This window comes from Triticum urartu, chromosome 7A (genome assembly GCF_056163025.1).
Source record: "Triticum urartu cultivar PI428250 chromosome 7A, HENAU_Tu73, whole genome shotgun sequence".
In the NCBI taxonomy this organism is placed as follows: Eukaryota; Viridiplantae; Streptophyta; class Magnoliopsida; order Poales; family Poaceae; genus Triticum; species Triticum urartu.
Window position 1 is genome coordinate 57,323,773 of NC_141879.1, and position 27,677 is coordinate 57,351,449.

The 27,677-nt window shown below is 46.0% G+C and overlaps 1 protein-coding gene across 1 annotated transcript; it reads right to left on the reverse strand.

The window, feature by feature from the left end:
* Positions 1-14,767: 14,767 nt before the first annotated feature.
* Positions 14,768-20,016, reverse strand: LOC147957702 (uncharacterized). Its single transcript, XM_087531828.1, has 3 exons — positions 19,147-20,016; positions 18,872-19,061; positions 14,768-14,883 (listed from the first exon to the last, which is right to left on the reverse strand). The coding sequence occupies exons 1-3, from the start codon at positions 20,014-20,016 to the stop codon at positions 14,768-14,770; spliced, it is 1,176 nt and encodes a 391-aa protein (XP_087387954.1).
* Between the last annotated feature and the right edge of the window lie 7,661 nt (positions 20,017-27,677).

Sequence of the window (27,677 nt, forward strand, 5' to 3'; positions counted from 1 at the left end):
AGCGGCGCAGGCATGGCGCGTCGGCGCGGGGTAACGGGCGTGGCCAGACGGAGCGGCGCACGGCCAGGGCACGGCCCGACCGCGGTGAGCACGCACGAGGGGGTTGCGGGTGAGCGTGGCGACCTCATTGACGAGCAGGGGAAAGGGGAGGACGAACCGGTCCTCACCGGCGTTGGTGAGCAGGGGGCGTCGAGGTGCGTGGAGGCCGTTCGGGGAGGAGGACGGGGACGACAGGGCGACGACGGAGACGAGGTCGTCGACGGAGAGGACGGCGGCATCATGGTCGAGGCGGCAAGGTGCCTTGGGCGGGGTCACACGGGGCGAGGTGGCGGCAGTGAACGCCGGCGGAGGCTCCGGGGGAGGGCGACCGCGTCAGGGGCGGGGTATGGCTGGGAGAGAGACGAGAGAGAGTGGGGAGGGGAGGTCATGCATGGGGTTCTCCCCTGGCGGCGCTGGAGGGAGAGGGTGGGGATGGAGCGACAGGGGGGAGTGGGGCGCACTGGGGTTAGGGTTCGGTCGGGGTGGGGGGCTAAGGGGAGGCCGGCTGGGCCGGCCTGGCGGCCCATAGGCCAGCCGGGCCATGGTCCAGCGAGGGGGAGGGGGTGTCTTCTATTTCCTTTTTTTTGTTCTTTGTTAGTTTATTTTTGTTTTCTTTTTTTTATTTGTAGTTTCTTTTATTTTTGGTTTTATAAAAATTACGACTAGTGCCTAAATTTGTATTTATCAACAAGCTACTGTGAGGTTAATTCTTAACACATAATAAAATAGTTTTAGCATTTTATAAATTCAATAGGTATCTGTTTAGTTGTTTTCACTACTGTTTTAATTGTTTTAGAGCCTTTAAACATTTTACTAAAGTTTGGTTTCTCCACCATAATTACTTACGATCTATTTGACACAACCCGAACATTTTAGTTTTGATATTTGAAAAATTTACTGTTTGCCTATATTTTAAATTTTAATTTGAATCATTTCTTTGAACTAGCTCGAGTTTATCAACAGTAACCGAGGTGACATGGCACCATTAGCAGAGGTTTACTGTAGCTTAATTATCCAGGCGTCACAATTCTCCTCCACTACAAGAAATCTCGTCCCGAGATTTAGGAGGGGAGTAAAGGGGGAGGGATTGGTTACGAAATTTTAATGGGTCTTCTCGGTGTTGGATGCTCTTCTCGAAGAGGTCAATCCATTACATTGAGGTCTTCATTTCGCTGTTTCAGGTCATCATGGTGAAGTCGTCCTTTTCTTCAGGAACTCCAACGTACTTACGAAATAGGTAAGGGGCAGCTTGGCTACGACAGAATGCTTATGAGGGAAACAATCTGGGGTTAACCCATGAATGAGCATAAGACTACCTCTCGAGTTGAACGTATAAAATACATCGAGAGTAAGGTACGAAGGTACAATAAGAGGTTCCAAACGGATAGATAGCTGCTCGAAGTCTGAACCAGAGTGAGAAAGGTGTTCAGAGCAGCGAGAGTAAGTATTGCGTCTGATACCAGAATAGAGCACTAGGAAGGTGGCCCGTGAATTAAATACGAAGCTAAGCATGGGGAACAACCATTAGTAACAGGGTTGTACAGGAGAGTCAGGTTTCGATCCTGGGACCTGTGGGTTATGGGCCCACCATGTGGGTTAAAACTAGGAAGGGCATTGACATCTTGCATGGTCATGTAGGCAAGGCATGTCAGAGGTTAGTCTGTCGGTTATGTCGACAACAACATCGGTACCAAGAGCGAGGGACGAAGAGAACCATTTTTCCTGCTCGTTGAACGAGGCGGACCAATAGGCAAAGTTCTCGTCCATCGGTGGTTACCAGAATGTCATCAACAATAGTAACAGGGTCTTGCTGACAGAAATGTACACCGAGGTGTTTACATAAGCAGGAGAATATTTCTGCTTGGATCATAAAGATCACAAGAAAGGGTTAAACCAAACAATGGAAAGGAAAATACGATTATCAGATCTAAACAGGACAATGGAACACATATTTCAAGGGTATATCCTCCCAAGGACAAGCAGAGCATGATATCCATGACAGGATAGAAAGTAGAAAACTCTTTAGGTATGGGAGAGAATTTTCATGCCATTACCCATACAACGGTGTTTGGATAATTGAGCAGGAAACACTTAGCATTGGGCTTCAAATGTTCCTGTTGAAAATCGGAGTACCATAGACATGCCTCGATATAGCATTGACATGGTCAACAGGTGAAGATCAGACTTTGGAAACAAAAAGGATCCATCAGGAACAACTTATAGAATAAGTCTTACAATTTCCTCATGGAAGAATGACCAATATTGCTAAAAGGAAGAACTATAACAATAGGTCCTCCGGCCAGGTGTGCTGGCATGACATCACCTTACCAGGTCATATGAGGATCAATGTTATAAATCTTGAAAGTATGTTCCAACCATCATATCTGACCGAGATTCAGATCTGATCGGTGTTAGGAAACCTCAGACTCAAGATGCCTGAGAAGAAAAGGTGCAAGACAAATTGACGAGACGACATTGTAAGATTCTCGGGAATTGAACTGTGGAAGCAAGTTTTGAATCATGAGTTCATTATTAAATCAAGGATAGAATGAGGAGGTGGCTGATGGAATCAGCGACAATTCATCGAGATTAACAAAAGATGGATTTCCACAATTAAGTGAACAAGGAGATAACATTTGTCAGATCAAATGATATAAGGAAGTATGCTCACGGAAAACATACACAATTAAACATTGGTTGATAGGTGCGCCCAAAATATGGGTTGGGTTGCACGACCAATGTCAGAATGGTGATTCAATAATCAATAGTCTAAGAACGAACGGCCGACCATTAACTTCAAAGCAATAGAGTTGCTAGAAGTGCAGAATCCAAACAACACCGTTCACTTGTTGGTACCCCGGTTGGAATCAACGCGAGGACCAAGAAAGAATGGTGATGATGAGAAGTATCACTATACCAAGAATTCTTAAGAGGTGGTGAAATTATCACAACATTCTTGACATAAAAGATGGTAATACTCCAAGGTAAAGGAGAACAAATGCTGGATAGCAAGGAACTCAAGGTATAACACAAAACATGAACAAGTTTGTGTTGGAGGGAAGGCAATAAAGTGGCCGATGATAACACAAATCATCAGGGGCAAGGATGGTATTTCTCATCATGAATTCAGTTGATACCCTTGAAGAGCTCAGAATGCTGATGATTAAAATTAGCACGATAATGATGTATCCGTTCAGGCTAGGACAGACATGGAGTATTAAACTTGTAAGCGATGAAGATCTCTAATCCTCGTTGAATCGCAGTGCAGACTCGATTCCGTTATCGGTGTCCTTGAGTGTTTCATAACTCGAAGCCCGTGAAAAATTGGAGTCCGTGAGAATGTAATACCTGATGAAGAACTCATAAGAGGTTATGCAGTTCCATGATAATCTCGAGATACCAGGGGGTAATACTCGACGACAGGTCAAAGTAAAGGTTGGACTGGTGTATTGATCTACAGAAAACAAGTGCTTAAACTTGCCCGAGAAATGGGATCAGAGAAGAACATGGTCGGAACCACGATTGCAAAAGGCCAGATCCCGGATATAAGATGAACCTATACCAAAGGTATAATTTAATTTAAGAGAAGCTTTAATGATAAGATCTACATCGTGTCCATGGGCATGAACACAAAGTTCAAGGTCGACTCCCACTTCTCCCATGCATAACCTTTCATTCACCTCTCACTTTCGGAGAGGGTGTAGTGTTGAAATTTTATCTGGAAAATTACTAGAAGTGTATGACTCGTGAAAACTTTCGAGTTCACATAGTTTAGAGAAGGCATATGTTCAACCCATAGGGGCTTCTTAGAAACATATACCACAAGTTTCAAGAGTAAAATATCACGAGCTCGAAAGTAGAGCAAGGTTGAGAAAGTAGAAGATAGAATTTACCAAAGGCATTATGTATCCGAGGGAAGGCTCACAAGGTTATTGAATATGAAGTATGCTGTCGGATAAAATCCATTAAAGGATCTGCCGGTCCATAACAGAGCTGACGTGAGCATCGGCACACAACCAGAGGAAGTAACAATGCAACGGCATTGGATTATGGAAACAACTGACTAATCCAGAGCTCAAATGCAAAGGAATTATGATTTTCAAATCAAGGGATCAGAAACAGTGTTCTGATTAGGGATGGATAAGTTGAATAGCCTTAGGGGTACAATCGACGACAATTGGATTTGTTGAGAACCAGCTCATGTTCAAAATGATGTCTGAGCCGGAAAGATAATCCTAGGACTCGACTGATGATTGTGAACATTCGCACTCATATTGAATCAACAGACTCAAAATGATAATGACAAGGGATGCCATTAAGATTACGAGACTTATGGGATTAACCATAATGCAAGCAAGCAAGAATTTCAGGACCAATAGGTTGCTGAGGATCTTCGGAAGACCGAATGGTATTTCGAAGAATTTTGTGAACTGCATGAATATCTGGGGATGAGCGGATACTCGATAAATGCGAGTAATTATCCGTAGTGGTATGCATGTGGCAAAGAACTGCAAGGCAGTAGGCACAAAGTATTCTCGGGGTATCTTATTATAACAAGATCGACTGGGAATAAAAGTAAGGACGACTGGTGTATCTATTTATCCATAGGGATAATTCGGTGGTAGGGAATTGCAAAGGCGGCGGGCACAAAGTCTCAAGAGAACATTGGAGAGTATCTTCGGAATCTTCTGGTGCAGCATGCGATCATCTGTGATAAGGGGCTCTCTGGAAGAAAGTAGTTATGAGAACCTAGAGTCAGGTTTAGTAAGAATCGTTTAACCCGAATAGAAGAGATGTCAGAGTGTCCCAGAGTAAGGATCGAGGAGTAAAAGATCCTAACACCACCCAATGGCGACGTGGGCCCGTAAGGCACACAGCCATGTTAGTAAAAAAATTTGTAATGTCTAGACTCAACTTCGGCCAAGGAGTGTGGAAGGGGAATTCCTACAGGCAGTCGGCTCTGATACCAACTTGTGACGCCCCCGATTTAATCGTACACTAATCATACACGCAAACGTGTACGATCAAGATCAGGGACTCACGGGAAGATATCACAACACAACTCTACAAATAAAATAAGTCATACAAGCATCATATTACAAGCCAGGGGCCTCGAGGGCTCGAATACAAGAGCTCGATCATAGACGAGTCAGCGGAAGCAACAATATCTGAGTACAGACATAAGTTAAACAAGTTTGCCTTAAGAAGGCTAGCACAAACTGGGATACAGATCGAAAGAGGCGCAGGCCTCCTGCCTGGGATCCTCCTAACTACTCCTGGTCGTCGTCAGCGGGCAGCACGTAGTAGTAGGCACCTCCGGTGTAGTAGGAGTCGTCGTCGAAGGTGGCGTCTGGCTCCTGGGCTCCAACCTCTGGTTGCGACAACCAGGTAGAAGGGATAGGGGGAAAAGAGGGAGAAAGAAACCGTGAGTACTCATCCAAAGTACTCGCAAGCAAGGAGCTATACTACATATGTATGCATTGGTATCAAATGGAATAAGGGCATCATATGTGGACTGAACTGCAGAAAGCCGGAATAAAGGGGGATAGCTAGTCCTTTCGAAGACTACGCTTCTGGCAGCCTCCTTATTGCAGCATGTAGAAGAGATTAGACTGAAGTCCTCCAAGTAGCATCGCATAGCATAATCCTAACCGATGATCCTCCCCTCGTCGCCCTGTGAGAGAGCGATCACCGGTTGTATCTGGCACTTGGAAGGGTGTGTTTTATTAAGTATCCGGTTCTAGTTGTCATAAGGTCAAGGTACAACTCCAAGTCGTCCTGTTACCGAAGATCACGGCTATTCGAATAGATTAACTTCCCTGCAGGGGTGCACCACATACCCCAACACGCTCGATCCCATTTGGCCGGACACACTTTCCTGGGTCATGCCCGGCCTCGGAAGATCAACACGTCGCAGCCCCACCTAGGCACAACAGAGAGGTCAGCACGCCGGTCTAAACCTAAGCGCACAGGGGTCCGGGCCCATCGCCCTTAGCACACCTGCACGTTGCGAACGCGGCCGGAAGCAGAACTAGCCCCCTTAATACAAGAGCAGGCTTACGTTCCAATCCGGCGCGCGCCGCTCAGTCGCTGACGTCACGAAGGCTTCGGCTGATACCACGACGCCGGGATACCCATAACTACTCCCGCGTAGATGGTTAGTGCGTATAGACCAAATGGCCAGACTCAGATCAAATACCCAGATCTCGTTAAGCGTGTTAAGTATCCGCGAACGCCGACCAGGGCCAGGCCCACCTCTCTCCTAGGTGGTCTCAACCTGCCCTGTCGCTCCGCCTCAAAGTAACAGTCGGGGGCCGTCAGGAACCCAGGCCCACCTCTACCGGGATGGAGCCACCTGCCCCTTCAGCCCCCATCTCCGAACAGTATCACAGGTAATGTAACGGTGCAATGTATATAGCATGCCCGTGATCACCTCCCGAAGTGATCACGGCCCAGTAGTATAGCATGGCAGACGGACAAGAGTGTAGGGCCACTGATGGAACACTAGCATCCTATACTAAGCAGTAGGATAGCAGGTAAGGGTAACAACTGTAGCAACAATGACAAGCTATGCATCAGAATAGGATTAACGGGAAGCAGTAACATGCTACACTACTCTAATGCAAGCAGTATAGAGGAGAGTAGGCGATATCTGGTGATCAAGGGGGGGGGCTTGCCTGGTTGCTCTGGCAAGAGAGAGGGGTCGTCAACTCCGTAGTCGTACTGGGTAGCAACGGCGTCGGTCTCGATGTCTAGCGAGAGAAGAGGGGGGAAGAAACAATAAATATAATGCAAACATATGCATAACGATGCATGACAAGACAAGTAACGGTGCTAGGGGTGCCCTAACGCGGTATTAGGTGATACCGGTGAAGGGGGATAACATCCGGGAAAGTATCCCCGGTGTTTCGCGTTTTCGGACAGACGAACCGGAGGGGGAAAGTTGCGTGTTCGCTATGCTAGGGATGCGCGGTGGACGAACAGGCTGCGTATCCGAATTCGTCTCGTCGTTCTGAGCAACTTTCATGTACAAAGTATTTTCATCCGAGCTACGGATTATTTTATATTAATTTTTAAGGATTTTAAATCATTTTCTAGAAATTAGCATAACTAAATTAATTTAGAAATTGCAATTATGATGTCAGCATGACATCAGCATGATGTCAGCAGGACCAAAGGTTGACTAGGTCAACCCTGTAGGTGGGTCCCGTATGTCATAGTTACAATAACCTAATTAATCTATTAATCAGTTTAATTAGTTAATTAGGTATCTAATGTTTAATTAGTTTAATTCAACATGATTAATTAAGTTAATTAAGTCAATTAATTAATTAACATTTTTATTTACTTATTTAGTTAATTATTTATTTTTAAGTTCTTTTTTTTAATCGTTCTGGTGCGGGGCCCCCTTGTCATAGGCCCCTGGGGGCCTAACGGGCGCGGGTGACAGGCGCTAGGCGCCAGCCCGATACGGCGCTGGGCCGTGGGTGTGCACCCGACTGGGCGCCGCGGGGCGGTTGGCGGGCACGGGCACCGGCGCGCCGGCGAGTGTGTCCGGCGGCGAGTCGGCGGATGAGCAGCGGCAGCGACAACAGTGGAGCGGGGCGCGGTCGTGCCGCGACAGTGGAGGGCGGAACCGACACGGCCACGGCGCGATGGGGCAGAGGCTCGCGGCGCAGCTAGGTGGCTCAGGCGAGGCAGCGGGATCCAGGGGAGGCGAGGCGCAGCGATGCGGGGAAAACGGGGCGGTGGCACGGCGAGCGAGCGGCGCAGGCATGGCGCGTCGGCGCGGGGTAACGGGCGTGGCCAGACGGAGCTGCGCACGGCCAGGGCACGGCCCGACCGCGGTGAGCACGCACGAGGGGGTTGCGGGTGAGCGTGGCGACCTCATTGACGAGCAGGGGAAAGGGGAGGACGAACCGGTCCTCACCGGCGTTGGTGAGCAGGGGGCGTCGAGGTGCGTGGAGGCCATTCGGGGAGGAGGACGGGGACGACAGGGCGACGACGGAGACGAGGTCGTCGACGGAGAGGACGGCGGCATCATGGTCGAGGCGGCAAGGTGCCTTGGGCGGGGTCACACGGGGCGAGGTGGCGGCAGTGAACGCCGGCGGAGGCTCCGGGGGAGGGCGACCGCGTCAGGGGCGGGGCATGGCTGGGAGAGAGACGAGAGAGAGTGGGGAGGGGAGGTCGTGCATGGGGTTCTCCCCTGGCGGCGCTGGAGGGAGAGGATGGGGATGGAGCGACAGGGGGGAGTGGGGCGCACTGGGGTTAGGGTTCGGTCGGGGTGGGGGGCTAAGGGGAGGCCGGCTGGGCCGGCCTGGCGACCCATAGGCCAGCCGGGCCATGGTCCAGCGAGGGGGAGGGGGTGTCTTCTATTTCCTTTTTTTTGTTCTTTGTTAGTTTATTTTTGTTTTCTTTTTTTTATTTGTAGTTTCTTTTATTTTTGGTTTTATAAAAATTACGACTAGTGCCTAAATTTGTATTTATCAACAAGCTACTGTGAGGTTAATTCTTAACACATAATAAAATAGTTTTAGCATTTTATAAATTCAATAGGTATCTGTTTAGTTGTTTTCACTACTATTTTAATTGTTTTAGAGCCTTTAAACATTTTACTAAAGTTTGGTTTCTCCACCATAATTACTTACGATCTATTTGACACAACCCGAACATTTTAGTTTTGATATTTGAAAAATTTACTGTTTGCCTATATTTTAAATTTTAATTTGAATCATTTCTTTGAACTAGCTCGAGTTTATCAACAGTAACCGAGGTGACATGGCACCATTAGCAGAGGTTTACTGTAGCTTAATTATCCGGGCGTCACATCAGCATCCGGAGATGCATAGGCTTCTGAAATGGAGCTGGGAGTATCATCATCCACGAGGTATACGAGGAAATCATCACCAAAGGACTTTGCAGTCCTCTGTCTCTTTCTCCTAACAGGAGCTTCCTCGTCATCCTCCGTGAAACTCTTATCACTTTTATGTTCATAATATTCCATCGGAATAGCAGGTTCAGGAGTCTCATCAGATTCCAGTCTAGAATTGCTTTACGTATCTCTCATGGGGAAACTATCCTCAAAGAATGTAGCATCCCTAAACTCTATAATTGTACCGACCTTCTGGTCAGGTACCTCAGATTTCACCACTAGAAATCTATAGCCAACGCTATGCTTGGCATAGCCAAGAAAAACAAAGTCCACGGTCTTTGGTCCCAAACTTGCGCTTTTTGATTATTGGCACATTGACTTTCGCCAAACAGCCCCAAGTGCGCAAGTAAGAGAGTGTAGTTCTTTTCTTTTCCCATTGCTCATAGGGAGTAGTCTCATTATCCTTTGTGGGAACTTTATTCAGGACATGACAAGATGTCAATACAGCCTCCCCTCACCATGCCTTGGATAAACCCGATGTATCTAATATGGCGTTAACCAAATCAGTTAGAGTATGGTTTTTCCGTTCGGCAACCCCGTTTGACTGGGGTGAGTAGGGAGGCATCATCTCATGAATAATACCATGTTCCGCACAGAATAAATCGAACTCATTAGAAAAGTACTCTCCACCATGATCAGACCGGACTCGTTTTATTTTCTTCTCAAGTTGGTTCTCAACTTCAGCCTTATAGACTTTAAAGTAGTGTAGAGCCTCATCCTTAGTATTTAACAAATACACATAGCAGAATCTAGTGGAATCATCAATCAGAGTCATGAAGTATTTCTTTCCACCTTTAGTCAACAAACCATTCATCTCACAGAGATTTGAATGTATGAGCTCTAGAGGTGCCAGGTGTCTCTCGTTCACAGGCTTGTGAGGCTTACGAGGTTGCTTAGCTTGCACACACGCATGGCACTTAGAGCCTTTGGCTAAAGTGAAACTCGGGATTAAATTCATCTTAGCTAGACGCGTCATACAACCAAAATTTATGTGACAAAGACGTGAATGCCAAATCTCAGATTCGTTCACATTAGAATGAATTTGGTTCACGACTTTATTACAGAAATCCTCTAGAGAAAGGCGAAACAAACCACCACAATCATATCCTTTTCCAACAAATAGGCCATACCGAGATACGACTACTTTGTTAGACTCAAATACTAACTTAAACCCTTCTTTACATAGAAGGGAGCCACTAACGAGATTCTTCTTTATGGCGGGGACATGCTGCACGTTCTTCAGTTGAACGATCTTTACCGAAGTAAACTTCAGATCTACATTGCCAACACCATGAACAGAAGCATGCGAGCCGTTCCCCATCAGGACGGAACAATCTCGTGCGACCTGGTAGGAAGAAAACAAAGACACATCAGCACACACATGAATATTGGCCCCAGTGTCAATCCACCAATAGGTGGACAGACAGACTAAAAGTATGGTAAATAGATTACCATACCCAGGTGCCGCATCATTGTTGCTCATAGTGACATTCACAGACTTGGAGTCCTGTGCTGGCTTCTTATACTTGTTTGGGCACTTGTTTGCCCAATGTTCATCTGAACCACAAGTAAAGCAGCCGTCTCTCTTTTTGTCTTTCTTCTTACCCTTCTTCTTAAAGGTAGTATTCTGCTGGACAGAGTTCTTTCCCTTGAACTTGGGGAAGTTCTTCTGCACCACATTGGCGCTAGAAGAACCCTCTGCCCCTTTCACGTGTGAGTCCTTTGCTCTCGAGTTCTGCTCAACACTGAGATGACCAATGATATCCTCAACAGAGAATTCACGTCTCAAGTGCTTGAGAGAAGTAGCAAAGTTACTCCAACTAGGAGGGAGTTTTGCAATAATGCAACCCGCGACAAACTTGTCTGGTAACTCACACTTCATGAGCTCCAGCTCCTTAGCAATGCACTGTATCTCATGAGCCTGGTCCAATACAGAACGGTTATCAACCATCCTGTAATCATGGAACTGCTCCATGGCATACAGCTCACTGCCAGCATCAGTTGCGCCGAATTTGACTTCGAGCGCATCCCACAAGTTTTTGGCAACACCCATATGAATATAGGCGTCAACCAACTTGTCTCCAATCACACTCAGAACTGCTCCTAGAAAGATTGTGGTTGCCTCCCTAAACGCCTTCTCATGTTCAGGAGCAATCGTTTCTGTGAGAGACACACCACCAACCCAGAACACGTTCATCGCTGTGAGCCACAAGTTGGTCCTAGTCTGCCAACGCTTAAAATGCGTCCTGATAAACTTTTCCGATTTCAGAGTAGCAGCAAAGCCTTAAATCGAAAAGTGCCTAAAATAAGGTTTTTGGATTGTTGGAAATATTAGCACTTTTCTGATTAGACTTATCCACGAATAAATAGTAAGCATGGCATAAAAGGTATGCATCTCATAGCGATATCTAAGAATACTAGCACGTACAGAACATAGAATCGAACCATCTATGAGCAGCACATATACGGCTAGCATAAGTACGAGTAAACGAGAGATGAACAGATCATACCCTCCGGTTGGCCAGGCCAACGCGGCGGCGGCAGCAGCAGCCTCGGCGTTGTCTGTGGCCACTCCCGGCAAGGGAGTCGACGAATCCCGACAACGCAAGTCAGCCCACAGTCCAACGTCTTGAACAGTGGCCCACCTGTTAGCGACTCGTTAATTAATCCTTGATTAATTAATCCGTTCTTGAGCGGCAAATCATTCCCGCAACCCGCGGCGCGCGTCGGAGTAAGGCGGGCGGCGGAGGAGGAGCGCGCGTGTATCACTCCTCTTCCCAAACTCCCAATGGCAAGTGGTAGAGCGGCCCTTATAAAGGGGTCTCAACTCTTCTCAACTAGTAAGGTGAGACTAAACTTCCCACCACCTGCCATTTCATACATGGGCCTCAAAATTAACCAGGGATTAGTGTCTTATATGGGCCTAAGCCCATCCATAATCCAACAGAACATACCCCATCATTAGCAGGAATAAGATCAACACAGTGGTGTAACTGGTGTTGCAAATGAAGCAGGATCGGAGACACCATTTTGTGGCCGTCTACGGCTCTTCTCTGACTTAACCTTAGGGAATTTGTTCAGTCCCTCGTCGGCTATTTATGTTCACTGTTAGCAAATGTTAGTTTGTAGTAGTGGCTAGACTGGCCGGCCGAGAAGCCACCAGGAGGATTCAGCCCAGCGATGGTGTGATGGTGACCATGAAGGTTGCAAGTAGCACCAACACATTTAACTCGCCAGCATAAAGAAAAACATTTAGTTGCTTCCTCTGTCTAATTAAGCCGGCGCACAATTGAAGTTTTTTTAGGAGGTTAAAATCCTCTGCCTCTACATCAATCCATGCATAAGGCCATCTTTATTTATTATTTCAACAAAGTTCTAACAAGAATATACATCAAGCCATCCGAAGCCACCACTTACACCTACAAAACTTGATAATATGGAGTGTTTTCACTCCCCATATCAAAAACTGATGTGGTCACCGATCCATCCACACAACGTATCGGTTTTCTTGTTGTTTCGCATATAGGCTAAATGTATATGCCATGCCATCATGTTCACTACGTTTTTTTTACTTCTTTGTTATATTTTTTCTTTTCTCTACGATGTAGAACTTGAACGCATTCCTACAAGCTCATCTCAACTCATTATTAAAGACACCACATTCTTGACATGTGCCTTCCGGTAAGGTTATCTGCCAATTCATTCTAGAGACGAAGAGCAAACTTGCGGTGTTAATAATCGTATGATTGCCCTTAATACCAAAAAATAAAGGAGACTCTATGGTCTTTATCATGATTTCTAGATATGGTTAATTTATAGTTGGCACAACACTGTCCATAAGTGACAAATTTATCTACTCCCTCCTTTTCTGTATACAAGGCCACACAGTCGGATTACAGGTACCAATGTAAAATTTAATGCCTTCTTTACAAGTCAACTTTTCTTCTTGCTTACTGGGATCATTAATACTCCGCATGCATGCAAAGAAACTGAGTGGAGGAAGTAGCTGACTCTCATTATGACTACATGCATGTAAGTATTAAACAGGTTGTTAGTACGAGAAAATGTCATTAACTTTGCCTCGATTACTGTTGGTGGCCTTATATAGATGCAAAATGTATATTTCATAGTGATCTTGTATATAAAAATGAAGGGAGTAGTTTATTTGCGCCTCAACATGACAGGTAAACGGGCCGGTAGACCTATCCGGACATTTTTGTTTTCCAACAGGGCACACACCCCTTTCCATTAATTGATTAACGGAAAACCTGCTAGCACTAACCATCAAGAGATAGAACAGGTTACGGAACCGATAGACATCAACCAACAGGAAACTACCGATCAACCTCAGCAGGCATCAAACCTCAGTGAGGGATGAGAAAACCAAAATACTAGTGCACCAGCCGCAAGCTCAGACTTCAGTTCCCCGCTTCCAGTGTGAATCTGCCATGGGTGTGATAAGCCAAAGACGTCGCCAGCCTGACCATCCTCTGCACTCCTTTCATCCAACCTGATAAACCTTCCCGGACATGATGCCATGGCTATTTTAATTCCATTTCAAGGCTCTGCAAATGCCCTAACAACATGTTATTCCATGACATCTTTCAGTTCTGGTACACACTCACACTTTTAAGCACTCATTTTCATCACTTGTCTACTACATAAAACGTGATTATAGTAGATACCACGGAAAACACTATACAAGTTGTTTATTGGATATACAGAAGGTAGCAGATGATTTCAAGCTCACTTAAGTCTATGAATCTAAATTTGAAAAATACACATCTCAGTTGGATCCACACTTTCATCCACTACAGAAAAAGAGCCGAACACCAATGGTCTAGCTAGGACGCAGACTCAACTGCTACCGAGTGTGGTGTAGAAGAGTATGTTGCTGCAGCCAGGGTAGTGATGATACCCTATGAAAGGTTTGTGTGTATGTGGCCGACAACATCTTTTTGACAAAGGTATTATTGCAGTGCGATTGTTGAGTGCAGCGTTCCATAATATTTTTCCTCACTAAATCCACTTGCTCCCGGCGCTTCTTATTCCATAGTGTTCTTTTTCACACACACTCGTATTTTGTCCATCTATTTTCTATCATCCTACTAGCTCTTTCCTCCCATTTCTCATCAGTGTCCTATTCAAATGATAGCAGCAGAAATGGATGTTTTGTCGAGTACATATGTCGAGAGAGTTTGATGCCAACAGTAGGTATACCTGAGCGAACATGGAGTGGTAGAGTATATGTGTACACAAATAAGGTGGAATGTTGTTGGGTTACCAGTAGAAGTACCATTTTGCATTGATTTTTATATCCTACACACATCCCTTTTGGGAAAGGCTGGCTATCGTCGGTGCAACTACATGAGAACCCCCAGGATAAGATATTCCGGAATTTAACTGATTATGTGTTTATGATGCGGGTTTGGCTTTTTTTTTGAACCGGGCATTATCCCTTTCCATTACTTTGACATAACGGAAATACAAGGGTCTAAGTCTTAAGGAAATTGGAAAGGGGAAAGCGAGTTCAAGACACCACTCGGAAGCCCACTACAAGCACTCGTCATCGAGCAGCTCACCATGGGGCGAAAACCCAGTGCCATCTAAAAATCACCTATTCTAACCAGAGCAACAGCGAGAAATCCGAAGGTAGTCTCCAAACTAAGGGGAACAGCTCACATTTTGAGCATCAGGCAAAGCCCACGCGGGGGGCGAAGGCACCAACTAAAACATTACTAGGAATGTAGCAGCAGCAAGGAGAAGCAGATGAAGGCAAACTCAACGGCCGCATCCTCAATCCATCGCCATTCCAGCTGGGGCCGCGCAAATCCTCATCATGGCAGCTGCGTTGGTCTTGAGCATCTTAGCGCCGCGCTCCATCGCCTCACGATCAGTTCCCTCCATCAGACCTGCCCAATAGTTCATGTACCCACATGCAGAGAAAACCACATCAAAAGGAGTTCTCAGTTTTTTGCATTCGAATGTGGCCCGATTACGACAGATCCACATAGCCCAGCAAATCGCAGCCAGGCCAAAAGTATAAAATTTAGCATCATCAGGTAAGAAGGTATAGCACCAGGAGAAATACTGCCACAGGTTATCAGGGCACAAATCTGTGCCAAACACACAACCCACCGTCCTCCAAACTACCCTCGCGACTGGGCAGGTGAAGAAGAGGTGTTGAGAAGTTTCTCTACCCTGACAGAAGGAGCACTTCGGGTTACCAGCCCATTTACGTCTTTTCATGACATCACGTGTCAACACCGCATCTTGGAATAGTTGCCAGAGGAAGATTTGAATCTTGTGAGATAGTTTGGCTTTCCAAATCCACCTATAATCACATCCAGCAAGGCGACCTTCCAGATGATTATACATAGATTTGGTTGTAAAGTGCTTGTTCTTTCCAAGGTTCCAGACAACCTGGTCTGGCTCATCAGAAATCGCCCATGAATTTACCATATGTTTCACCTCTTCCCATTGCTTTGCAAGCCGAGGGTGTAATCGTCTTCTAAAAAGATCTGGATTCCCCTCGCCCCTAACTTGGGCCACTGTAATCTCTTGGTTGTTACATATATCATATAACTCTGGAAACTTGTCTCGCAAAGGAGGATTTCCCTCAATATTGTCGATCCACAGCCTAGCCAGGTTGCCAGCTTTCAGATTCACCCCCTCCCAGCAAAATAATGTTCTTTAACTTTCATAATGGCTTTCCAGCTCGGTGAGTCACCAAATCTACATCGAACTGAGGCAACAGAGTCTCTTTTCAAATACTTGGCCCGGATAACATCCTGCCAGAGCCCTTGTTGTGTCTCAAGTTTCCACCACCATTTAGCTAATAAACTAATATTATATTTATGGAGGTATTTCACCCCCAACCCTCCTTTTTTCTTTGATCTACAGATCCTGGTCCACTTTACAAGGTGATAAGGTTTCCTGCCGTTGGTCTCTTGCCAGAAAAACCTTTTCCTATGTTTGTCCAGTTTATAGATCACCATCTTAGGAAGCAAAAACATGGCCATGTAGTAATAAACAATACTAGAGAGAGAAGAGTTCAGGAGAATGAGTCTCCCCCCCTGAAGCAGCATTCCCAATCCAAGTTTCACAGCATTTGAGGAATTTATCATCAACAAAGTTCCAATCCAGGTTACGCAAAGTTGAATAGCTCATAGGGACCCCCAAGTATTTTATCGGGAAGTGGCCAGTTTGATAGTTAAAAATATCCGCATAGGTTGCCAGGATGTTGTCGTCTCCACCCACACACAGGATTTCACTCTTAAGGAAATTAATCGTTAAACCAGACATAAGTTCAAAGATGTATAAGAGGAGTTTTAGGTTGACAGCAGCTTCTTCATCATGTTCAAAACAAATAACCGTATCATCGGCGTACTATAGAACAGCAATGCCATTTTCAATGAGGTCCGGGGCCAGCCCAGTCAACATCTTTTCCTTTTGGACATGGCGAATCATCTTAGACAAGGTTTCCAGTGCGAGATTAAATAAAAAGGGGAATGAGGGTCGCCCTGCCGCACCCTTTTGTGGCTTTGGCAGTAAGGCCTAGTCATATTGTTCAATTTAATGCCGACGGTGCCATTACTTAGTATCTTCTTCACCCAACCACACCAGGTCTCACCAAAGCCTCTATTACTATGACATTCAAGGAGAAAGTTCCAATTAATTTTGTCGTATGCTTTTTCGAAGTCCAACTTCAGAATCACCCCAACTTTCTTTTAAAGGTGTGTGCGGTGCAAGATCTCATGGAGGGTGAGGATCCCATCCATGATGTTTCTATGCTTAATGAAAGCATTTTGGTGTTTGCTAATAAGTTTATCAGCAAAGAAGGCTACTCTATTATCCATCACTTTAGTGATCAGCTTGTATGGGCATCTAAGTAAACAAATGGGACGGTACTGCTGGATTCTCTTAGCACCATTGGTTTAGGAATCAGGGTGATCACCCCATATTTCAGGTGCTTCACGTCCAGGGTGTTATTGTGAAAAGCGTGAAACAAACGCATAATATCTGTTTTAACAAAATCCCGGTAGTGTTTGTAGAATTCAGCTGGGATGCTATCTGGGCCGGGGGCCTTATTGCTATCCATGTCGAACAAAGCTTTTCTGACTTCTTCCTCCGTGAATTCACTAGTCGGGAGTATATTATCCTCCATCGTGAGCTTTTCTTCTTCCGACCAGGTATCCGCAGATAAATGAAAAATGTTTCCCCTGGCCGGGCCGAATTTTTTTTATAATAAGTCGTGGCATGAGCCAACAGGTTATTTGTGCCCTCAATCACCGTCTCTCCATCCGTGAAGGAGTGGATTGTGTTTTTACGTTTTCTGCCATTGGCCGCGCGATGAAAAAAGGTTGTATTCTGGTCCCCCTTCATCAACCACCTCTCATTGGATTGTTGGAGCCAGAAGAGCTCCTCATTAGCTAGGATATCATCAAGTTCCATCCGCAAGGTTGTTCTGTTTTCAAAATCTCTAGGTCAAGGGGGCCCTCTTCTTCTAAGGTCTCAATCTCTTCCAACTCCTTTTGAATATCTTTTTTTCTTTTCTTCACGTGGCCAAACAAATGGGAGCCCCAACCTTTGAAGTACTTTTTCAGCCTTTTGAGCTTGATATTAAGGATGTCAATGGGGTCATCAGAAGCAACTGGTTGCTCCCATATCTTCTTAGCAATAGGATAAAACTCTTCATTTTTAAGCCAACTGAGTTCAAATCTGAACTCACGTTGTCGCGTGGGTCTCTCTACATTCGAATTCGATGACAGTAGAAGAGGGTTGTGGTCTGACACGTCCCATACCAATTTCCGGACAGTGACCAGGGAAAAAGGTCCTCCCACTCAAAACTCAGAAGAACTCTATTGAGCTTTTCTAAAGTAGGATGTCTCGGGTGGTTGGACCAGGTGTATTTGCCCCCTCCCATATGTATCTCACAAAGGTTCAGAGATTGAATGATGGAATTGAATTTATCCATGTAAGGGGACCGATTTAAATTCTTATTTTTCTCACAACTTTCACGAAGAATGTTGAAATCCCCTCCCACAATGTAAGGGACCTGGAGGTGGGAACACATAGATGCAAGCTCACAAAGGAATTCCTCTTTCTTGTCATCCCGTGCCCCTCCGTAGACAGTTATAAGGGCCCACACACATTTGAGGTTTATATCAAAAATGGCTGCTTGCAAGCAAAATTTGCCCACTGTCCAGGAAACAACTTCCAGAGTTTCTTTTTTGATGCCACAAAGGATGCCACCGGATTTGCCAATAGAGGGCACCCAGTTCCAAGAAAATCTATCCGAGGGGTCAATTTTACGTAAGAACTTAGGAGGAATCACTTTCTTTCTGGTTTCCTGTAATCCTATAAAATCAAGGGAATGATCTTTAATAATGTCGGAGAAGCAGGTAGTCATTCCTTTTTTACCCGCTCCTCGACAATTCTAGAAAATCCCGCTCATTAATAATGGTGTTCCCTCCCCCTCGTCTGGTATTCCTACTAGGAAGCAGAGTAGGTTTACCATTCCCCTTATTTCTATCCATGGAAGCTTTATCTTTTTGACTCCTAGTCACAGGTCTAGAGATTACAACATTAGGCTTTCTATCTCTCTTTTTTCTGGAGCGCACCACAGTGAATGGTTCCTCCTCACTCACATTCTCTTCCTCCCACCTCATATCTAATGGGATTTGGTCCCCTTTCCCATTAGTTAACATGAGAGGTCCCCCTTCATGAGGTTGATATCCCTTCTCATTGACAGAGTCAGCATTACGAGTTTTCTCAAGTTCTCTAATAATGTCAATGCAAGTAAAATCATTGTCAGGTATGTCCACCCCCATTTTGATAGCCTTAAGGATGAGAGTACTATCAGATAATGCATCAAAAGAGTTGGAGTTTTTGTTGTACCTTCCATATTTATTTTCTTGGCCACTGCAATAGCCTTGTCGTCCACTCGCTCCATCTTGCTCTGCACATAGCGCGAGCTGAAGCGCAAATTTTCCTCAATGACTAGGGGAGGAGTAGGAATCACCTCAACACCAACAGTCAACTCCAAGGACTCCCCAATATAATCAGTGGTCTCCTTGATGGGCATCTTGTGAGTTACTCGCCTCCAGCACCTGCTGGGATATCCTCACAACATCAGAGTAGGTTTTCTTTTTCTTTTCACTAGACAGGAGTATCTCATCAGTATTCAAGTTTGATTTACTTACTTTGCCCTCACAGGCCATCTGATCGAACACCATGGTCTCAATCACAAGCGAATTATGCATCGAGCCATCAGATTCCAAGCTCTCTTGTGACTCCTGAATGGGGTCAGACACCTCCCCCCGGGGAATGGAGAGAGATTTCCCCCCAAGCCCAGAAGAGGAGCTGCCCATCTGAGCTCTAGGAGTCGTATACGCCCCTCTGTATGTAGGATTTTCTTTTCCAGGCTTAGGAGAGACCTTCACAACATTCTTTTCTCTTTCTGGATCTCTCACCACAATTTGATCCACTTCATAAAAGAAATCATAGAAGTGCCCACCCAGGACAGCATCAGCAATCACAGGAATCGCGTCCACATTACGACATCCCAATTTAACCCTAGCAGAGGCCGAATGATGAAGAGTAGCAGCATCAATTTCAAGCGGTACCCCAACTAGAGATGCCACATAAGCAAGGTTCCTCTCACTCCTCTTATCCAAAGAGACATTACTGATTTTGACCCAAGCGACTTCCATAACCCCTTTAGATCCCAGAGCGGATGACCAAGGGGAAGCATGAATTACAACCCCAGTGGTCTTGAGGGTTACCCGCCCCACATAGAAGATTTGAGCAACCGAGCGAGGATTAGGGAAACGAACCACAAAGACCCCAGGGCCAATGGCATGGGCCGAGCAGCGCCATCCAGTGGCCAGATAGTTAGTAAGATCGATCTCCATTTGGCGAGTAGAGGTCTCTCCCTCAACAATGGTGACTACCACACTATTAGATCTCTCTATAAGCTGATTGGCAGTACAGGAATCATGAATATAGTAGAACCCCTGCCCTTTGGATTTAAATGCACACATCGGGGCAATGCATTCCCAAGGAAGAAAAGTCGTGCAAACAGAAGCAAGGTGGCCCCTCCAAATTTCGAAATGCACACATCCTCCCTCAATTTCAGGACATTGTCGCTAGTATCATGAATCCGACCATGTGGGAAAATTGGGCCCCTCCAAAATGCAAGTTGTTTGCACGGCTTGTGCTTCTAGATAGAGTTTGGACAGCCAACGGGTGGCAAAGACAAGGTTGGCCAAATTGCGGGGTTTGTCAACTATGTAAATCAAAAGGGGGGTTGGATGCACATATTCTCTTGAAATGCCGGTACTCCATGGGTGTTTGGAGAAATGATCCAATCCCAGTTTGTCTGGGTTGGCTTCGACCTCAGCAGTTGGTGTGCTTTCTCCTCAGTAAAACATTGGTGGACTTTGGTGTGCCTCCAGAATAGTTTCCGGCACAAGGCAATGTCCTCCCTGTTCATTCTCATGGCTTGGAAAATTTGCAACGACTGAAATTACCTTCCGTCGGTCAAAGATTGGTGGACCTTGATGTGCGTCCCGAGAAATTTTAAAATGGTCCCTCTTACACTGCCCCCCCCCCTTTTTTACATGGGAGGTAAGAAGGTAAGAGTTAATCGAGCCCACTACATAATGCAATCAACTGCTCAGATCTATTTTATACTCTTATGTCTCATATGAAAAGGGGATGTAATAGGGAGGATGTTAAAAAACCTCCTCCCGAATAGCTTTAGGTGCAAGGCCATGTCCTCCTTCTTCATTCTCACGGGCCATTGCTGGACGCGGAAGCCCTTTGGCAGTATATGGCCACCTAGCCTATGGTTACGGCGGTTCAGCTTGATGATCGAGGAGAGACCGTATGGTTTGGTTCTGGGAGAAAGAGGGCTAATTCTTGGCCAAGTCGGCCTACGCAGCTAATTTTGCAGGTCTGGAGGTTTTTGTTGGAAATATCTTTAGATTTTTATATACTTTATGTTTGATATATAGATGCATAATTCTTTTCGATTGCTTGTCTCTCTTAACCAATTTAGACTCGTAGACAATAGTGAAAGAGGTGTGCATTAGTTGGGTTCAAGTCCTGCAACTTGCAAGTATTCTACCATAGTGATAGAAAATGGAATTATCACCAAATTGCTTAATTTAGATTTTTATACCAAAAATAGAGGCTCGCAAATGTGTGCTTATAGCTTTGTGCAAACAACAAAGGCTTGCAATGTGTGGTCACATGCCTAAGTGAAATCCACGTTGCATAACCCTACCCCCGCTCCCGTGTGGCGCCACCACACCACACCGGGGCGTCCCCTCCTCCCAACTCTGGTACTCTCCAGCGGAATGCCCTCTCCCGCCACTTCCGATGTCCTGTATATTCCCTATTCCATCAATGGCATACTATTCTTGGATTCAACCCGCAACACGAGGACTTCGGGGGCTCCGGCCCTAGGTGTGGCGGTGGTGTCCACCTCCTTTGCTGGAGGTGGTCAGCCTGAGGCTGGGTGGTCGGATCTCGAGATCTGTCATCTAGTCCCGACTGTGAGTCGAGGAACATATAGTTGCCGGTGAAAACCGAGCTGATGGCGGGCGATGGCGGTGTTCTGCGTCGTTACCTTGATGAAAGCATCGTCGTGTAACTACTATTGACCCACTCATGTTGCATCGGGGGAAACCCTAGAATTTGGTCTTCCATATCGGACAATGGTGACGCTGCGATGTCATTGCTCTCTTGGGAGCATCGTTTGTGGAGCAGCGTTGGAAGATAGAGGCATGAGGTGGAGCGGCTTTGTCTTGCACTGATGTCAAGTCATGCCTGTGGTACGTTTTGTAATGCCTGTTCGGCAGGTGCTACGCATGAAAGATCTTCTAAATGCTTTAACCTGTGTCAGCTAGCAGTACTTGGCAGCATGATGATGCGGTGTACCGGTGGCGACCGCGACGTGCTTAGCAGTTTGCGCTTAGGGAGGTGGTGTCGCTGGGCACTATGCTGACGTTGACAGATGCCTGGACTGACAAGGATGATGATCTTTTTCCGAAGATGGGTCAGCGGTTCGGCAATGATGGCGGCTTCTAAAACGTGTGCATGTGGTGTATGTTTTAGGTTTGCTACATCGGCTATAGGTTTTGATACGTTATGTGGATGGATCAGCGATGACACCGGTTTTAGATGAGAAGTGAGAGCACTCCACATTATCGAGTTTGTAGGTGTGAATGGTGGCTTTGGGTGACTTAATGTAGGAGTACATTCTTGTCAGATATTTATTGAATAATTAATAAAGATGGTTGTATACATCAATTGATGCACAAAGGATTTTAATCTCCTTTTCCAAGAAAATAAATACCAAGATTAACTACTTATGTAATTGTGTCAAACTTCATAGCTACTCCCTTCGTTCCAAAATAGATGAGTCAATTTTGTACTAACTTTAGTATAAAGTTAGTATAAAATTGAGTCATCTATTTTCGAACGAAGTGAGAGGAGTTTCGTTTCATGAATTTATTGTTCCACTCCTACCGGTTATTTAGCGTCAGGTATATGCTAGCTTTGGATCCAAACTGAACGTACCTCTAAACATAGGGGTCCATAAGAAAACAACTAAGTTCACTCAGTACAAGTGCTCTAACTCGTGGTGTCTCATATTCTGTATTAAAAGTTGTTTCTTTAAAATGGGAAGATTATCCCGGTCTCTGCATCTGCGCGATGAATACAGCCATTTTATTAATTATTTAAAAAAACCTTACAAATTAGTACATTGGGTAGTCTGAAGCCATCATTTTAGCAACATCTGTTGCTACTCCTATCCACTTGGTAAAGATGTGCTGATAGTCCGAGCCTAATACCAAACGGACATCGCACAAATGCCTAACATCTGAAGTTAGAGGGCCCAACCAAGGCACATACTAGGTTCGGGTCACAAACCGGTTCGATGAACCCTCATGTGTCGTCGTCGCCATCTTTCACCAATACATTTTCAGAGCAGAAACTAACGCACCGAGCTTGACAGACCTCTCTGCTATCGACGCTACCATGACGCCAGACAACGTCTTCCTCCTGCGCGAGTACATCTCCGCGCATCGGACGTTGTGTCTCCATTGCACCATGCCGTCGTGATCCGTCGCCATCAATGTGTAAGATGAAGCACCGCTCCACCAAAGAAGCCGTCCTAAGGTCCCTCGAGCCCGTGAGTACATCCAAGAATGACGCCCCAAGTGGAAAACAACACCAGAGCCTCGCCGTCATCCGCTTTAAGGATCTAGGGTTTCCCCGGAGGTAGCAGAGAGTGGCCTTGAACTTCTCCACGACGATGCCTTCAAGAAGGGAATGATGCAGACAGTGTTGCCATTGCCGGCCTTGGCAGTAGCAAATAGCAAGTTTTCACCCAGATATGTTCAAAGAGCCTCCATCTCTTGTGCACGGACCGCCGCCATCTCTGTCGAGGACTGGACGAAAGGGATACAGGCCGCCACAACTTGACCGGCCGTGGCACCACCATGGTGACAACAGTTGGCGCTGTCAGGCCCACCACGCTCGCCTGTTGATGCGCACCAGAACCACCGGCCCGCCCAAGCCCATCTGGGCAAGGTAAGACCCGCGATCCCAGCCACCACCACAGGGGCGCCTATGCTGTCGCTGTTGTCACACACACTGTCAGGATCACGCCGCTCCTCGCCGCTGGATGACCGCCAAACCATGCAGCGCCGCCGTCGCCCGGAGATCTCACCACCACTGCGCAAGGGAGAAAGCCCCGCCGCCGCCATCATAGACCTGGCTTCGCCAGTGGGACATCAGGCGACGACACGAGGGAAGAGGCCTAGGCTGGCGGCGCAATCGCCCCCCTTGTCACTTAGGGTTGGCGGCGCAGGGTGTGTGTGAGGGGATCCTCTAGTACTTTGTTACATGATCCTTTTGTTCCCATCCCATCTCTAGAACTATGCCACTGGCTCATTTACCTTTCTCATCTATGATCTATTTGATAGCGGCAGAAAAAAGTGTGTGTTGCAAAAAAAAAAACTCGATTCGACGAAGGTTAAACTGTAATATGTATGATCGCATACACACGTGAATAGTTACAATTAACTAAGCAGTAAAGGCAAATGACCGCTGGCCCGCCCAAGCCCATCTGGGCAAGGCCAGACCCGCGATCCCGGCCTTCTCTCACATGCACAGTACCCCGCCACCCCCAGCTTCTAGAGAACTCATAAGAAAGGTGAACGCATTCGGCGCCAGTCACTGCATGCTGTTTTTTTCTTGAACGAGAAAGGGTTCGAGAAGGACCCCGAAATTGCATTAATATTGGAACAATAATTTGCAAAAGGACCCAGAACTAAGCCTAAATAACAGACCGGTCCCAGCATATTACAAAAAGGACCCCATCAACTAGATGGAAAACGCGATCAGGTCCCTAGCACCTTCCTCACAGACCTAACCTCGCCGCCACCGGGGATGGCACCACTTGGGAGATAAGAAGTCACGTCCCGTGAGCCAGAGGCAGACAAGAAGCTAGCTACATGCTCAAGCAGCGGAGTGCGACCTTCTTCATGTTCGTGATTGACACAAGAGAAACCAGCGTCTCGTCCGTAAGAGGAACCGGCTACAACTGCAGCAGTATGTCATTAACTGTTGCCAGGCAGTCGGCAGAGCTCCGTCCACCATGCATCCATGCGAATCTTGTCCTGCATGCCCCGCACCCCCTAGGCCATCGTAGCCTCTTTCTTGGGCTAATCAGCACTCGCCCCTTGCTGATGTCTTCTTCCCGATGCCTCTTATTTCATAGAGGTTTTTCTCATTTTTCTTTTGTTGTTTTCAAATTTGTTTCCTGCTAGATCACTGCATGCAAGATATTTCAACTACAAAGCTTTGGGTTCATCGTTTGTGGCATATGCTAGTGAAGCAACCTATATATATGCACTGAGAAAAAATATTTTCTTTTGGGAATTACTGAGAAACAATATGTACACAGGTTTTTTATCTCAAGCTACACCTAACCACTGGTCACGCGAACCTACCTTGAAAGCCCAACAACCAAGCTTATATGGACTCTACTTGTCAACCAAAACTGGCTGGTCCAGAACCCACAAACATTTAGACAAGGAGTCCACTAACTGTCAAACGTTATGTTTTTAGTAACATTAAGGTTGGCCTTGGAATTCATGACCTAAAAGTCAAAAATGAGGCTCTACTTAGTAAGTGGTTGTTTAAACTTCTTACTGAGGATGGTGTTTGGCAAACCATGCTGCGCAACAAGTATCTAGGTCAAAAGCTGGTGTCTCAGGCATATTGGAGGCCTGGTGACTTGCACTTTTGGGCTGGCCTAATGGCAGCAAAGAAACATCTCTTTCGCTTTGGGTCTTTCGTGATAAAGTACGGGTCAGAGATTCGTTTTTAGGAAGACATCTGGCTAGGCAATGCCAGTCTCCGAGAACAATATCTAGCCTTGTACAACATCGCTCGTGATAAGAATAAAACTATTGCGCAGGTGCTCAGTTCATTCCCGCCCAATATTTCATTTAGGCGAGATTTGATTGGCCACCGTCTTACGTCATGGCATAATCTTTTATCCCATCTGGATTTGATCAATTTGACAGAAGGTCGGGATGTGTTTCGCTGGAACCTTACTTCATCGGGGTCTTTCACAGTAGACTCTATGTACCGTGCGCTCACGCATTCTGAGGTACTAATGAGTAATAGCAAGAAAATCTGAAAGTCAAAGATTCCACTAAAAGTTAAAATATTCATGTGGTATCTTCGTAGGGGAGTTGTTCTAACGAAAGACAACCTCGCACGGCGCAACTGGCCAGGGAGTAAGTAGTGTTGTTTTTGCACTCATGAAGAGACAATCAAACACCTCTTTTTCCAATGCAAATTTGCACGTTCTACATGGTCAGTCATCCAAATAGCGTCAAATTTGTATCCGCCCACAAGTGTCGCCAATATTTTTGGTCATTGGTTGGATGGTATTCCAAATAGGTTGAAAACGCTAATAAGGGTGGGAGCGTATGCCTTACTATGGTCGCTTTGGCTATGTAGAAACGATTTGGTGTTCAATAACAAAAATGCTTCTCCTTTGCAGGTTATTTTTCGTTGTACGCACTCGCTTCATACGTGGTCTATGCTACAACGAGTGGAGTACCAACCGCTGTTCAAGACGGTGTGTACGTGGTTAGAGCAGGTGGCTATGGAGGTTTTTATCCAACATGGGTGGCAGCATAATCTCCGGATCGGTCCACCACCCCTTTCGACATAGGCATAGTGTCGGTCTATATGACTCTACTGTCGCCCATTTGCCGTCTTTTTTTCTTTCCTTTTATCAGAATTTAGGTGATTGGCTGTGTGCATCTTAATTATGCAGAGGCCGGGTGTTACTCATAATGCTTTGTATCCTCTTGATGCTACTTTTTGATATAATAAAAATGTCCTTTATCGAAAAAATGGGTACTCCTTCCTCTAATTACATGTATGCACTTGAGTGAGAAAAAAAATGATGTCATCATATATATTCTATTTATTTCAACATTTCAAGTAAAATATAGCTCAAATCGCGGGTTTGATTCAAAATCCTCTTTCACTACTAAATCAGTCGGAAGACTAAAGAATCCATGTGAAGATTAAAAAAATCTCGAGTCTTCCAGGATCCATCGGAAGACTAAAGAATTCGCCGGTTTCTGTACCACAGAGCGGACCCGCACAATATAAGCATACATATATTGATGAATTTGTTTTTTCAATAAACGGAATATATTAATATCAAGCGGATATCAATTACACATGGCCTTTGCAACAACATAATATCAAGAACTAGTCGAGACATCAAGGATGCACACAGCCAAAAAAAAAAACGCCGAACGGATCAGCGAAATAGGAGGAAGTACCACCACCAGAGGCCACACCCGGACTGCAAAAAAGGTTCTCCAAGAACGACGCCTTCAAGAAGAAAACCGTGCATCAACACTGTCGTCGCTTGATCACAGATTATGGGTTTTCACCCTGAAGAAAGTCCGACTGAACTCCAGGCAATGCCTTCAACAAGGAGACGAATAGAGATCTGCCATTGCCAGGTACAACCAGTGAAGGTCAGATCATAGGTTTTCATCCCGGAAGTCGAGATTTTGTGCCCAAAGAGCACCACCAAGAAGTTCTCATGTGTTGTCGCCCCTGCTAGTCAGGATTCCCGCAAAACGCCGATCATCCGGACCACAATCTTCACCACAATCAAACTCGCCTCCTTCATCACTTGAAATCTCGAAGTCAACATGAGCCATCAAGATCCACTCATGGTGCCCACATTCTGACAAATCGGAGTGTCATAGGTCTGCATGTAATGTCCCTCCTGAGCACGTTGTTGGGGACAATCACTCTTGGTGCCCGACGGCCCATGTGTTGCGGCAGCTGATTTCCGAAAACTCCATGGATTCCTCTGGCACCCACGAACTTACTCCGGTCGCAACTCTACGTCACGTGGACCAGGACGCACGTCCGCGAGTGGCTATCACCCGGTGGTCCATGTGCTACGGCGGCAGATTACCGGGGACACCACGGACTCCACAGAACTCACGAACTCGATCTGGTCGCAACATGGCGTCGCGTGGACCAGACCCACGTCCATGAGCAGCTGCCGGTGCTCTGATGATCTGACCGCCACCATCTTGTGTCATCGGCCTCACGAACCAGCCGCCGTCATCCT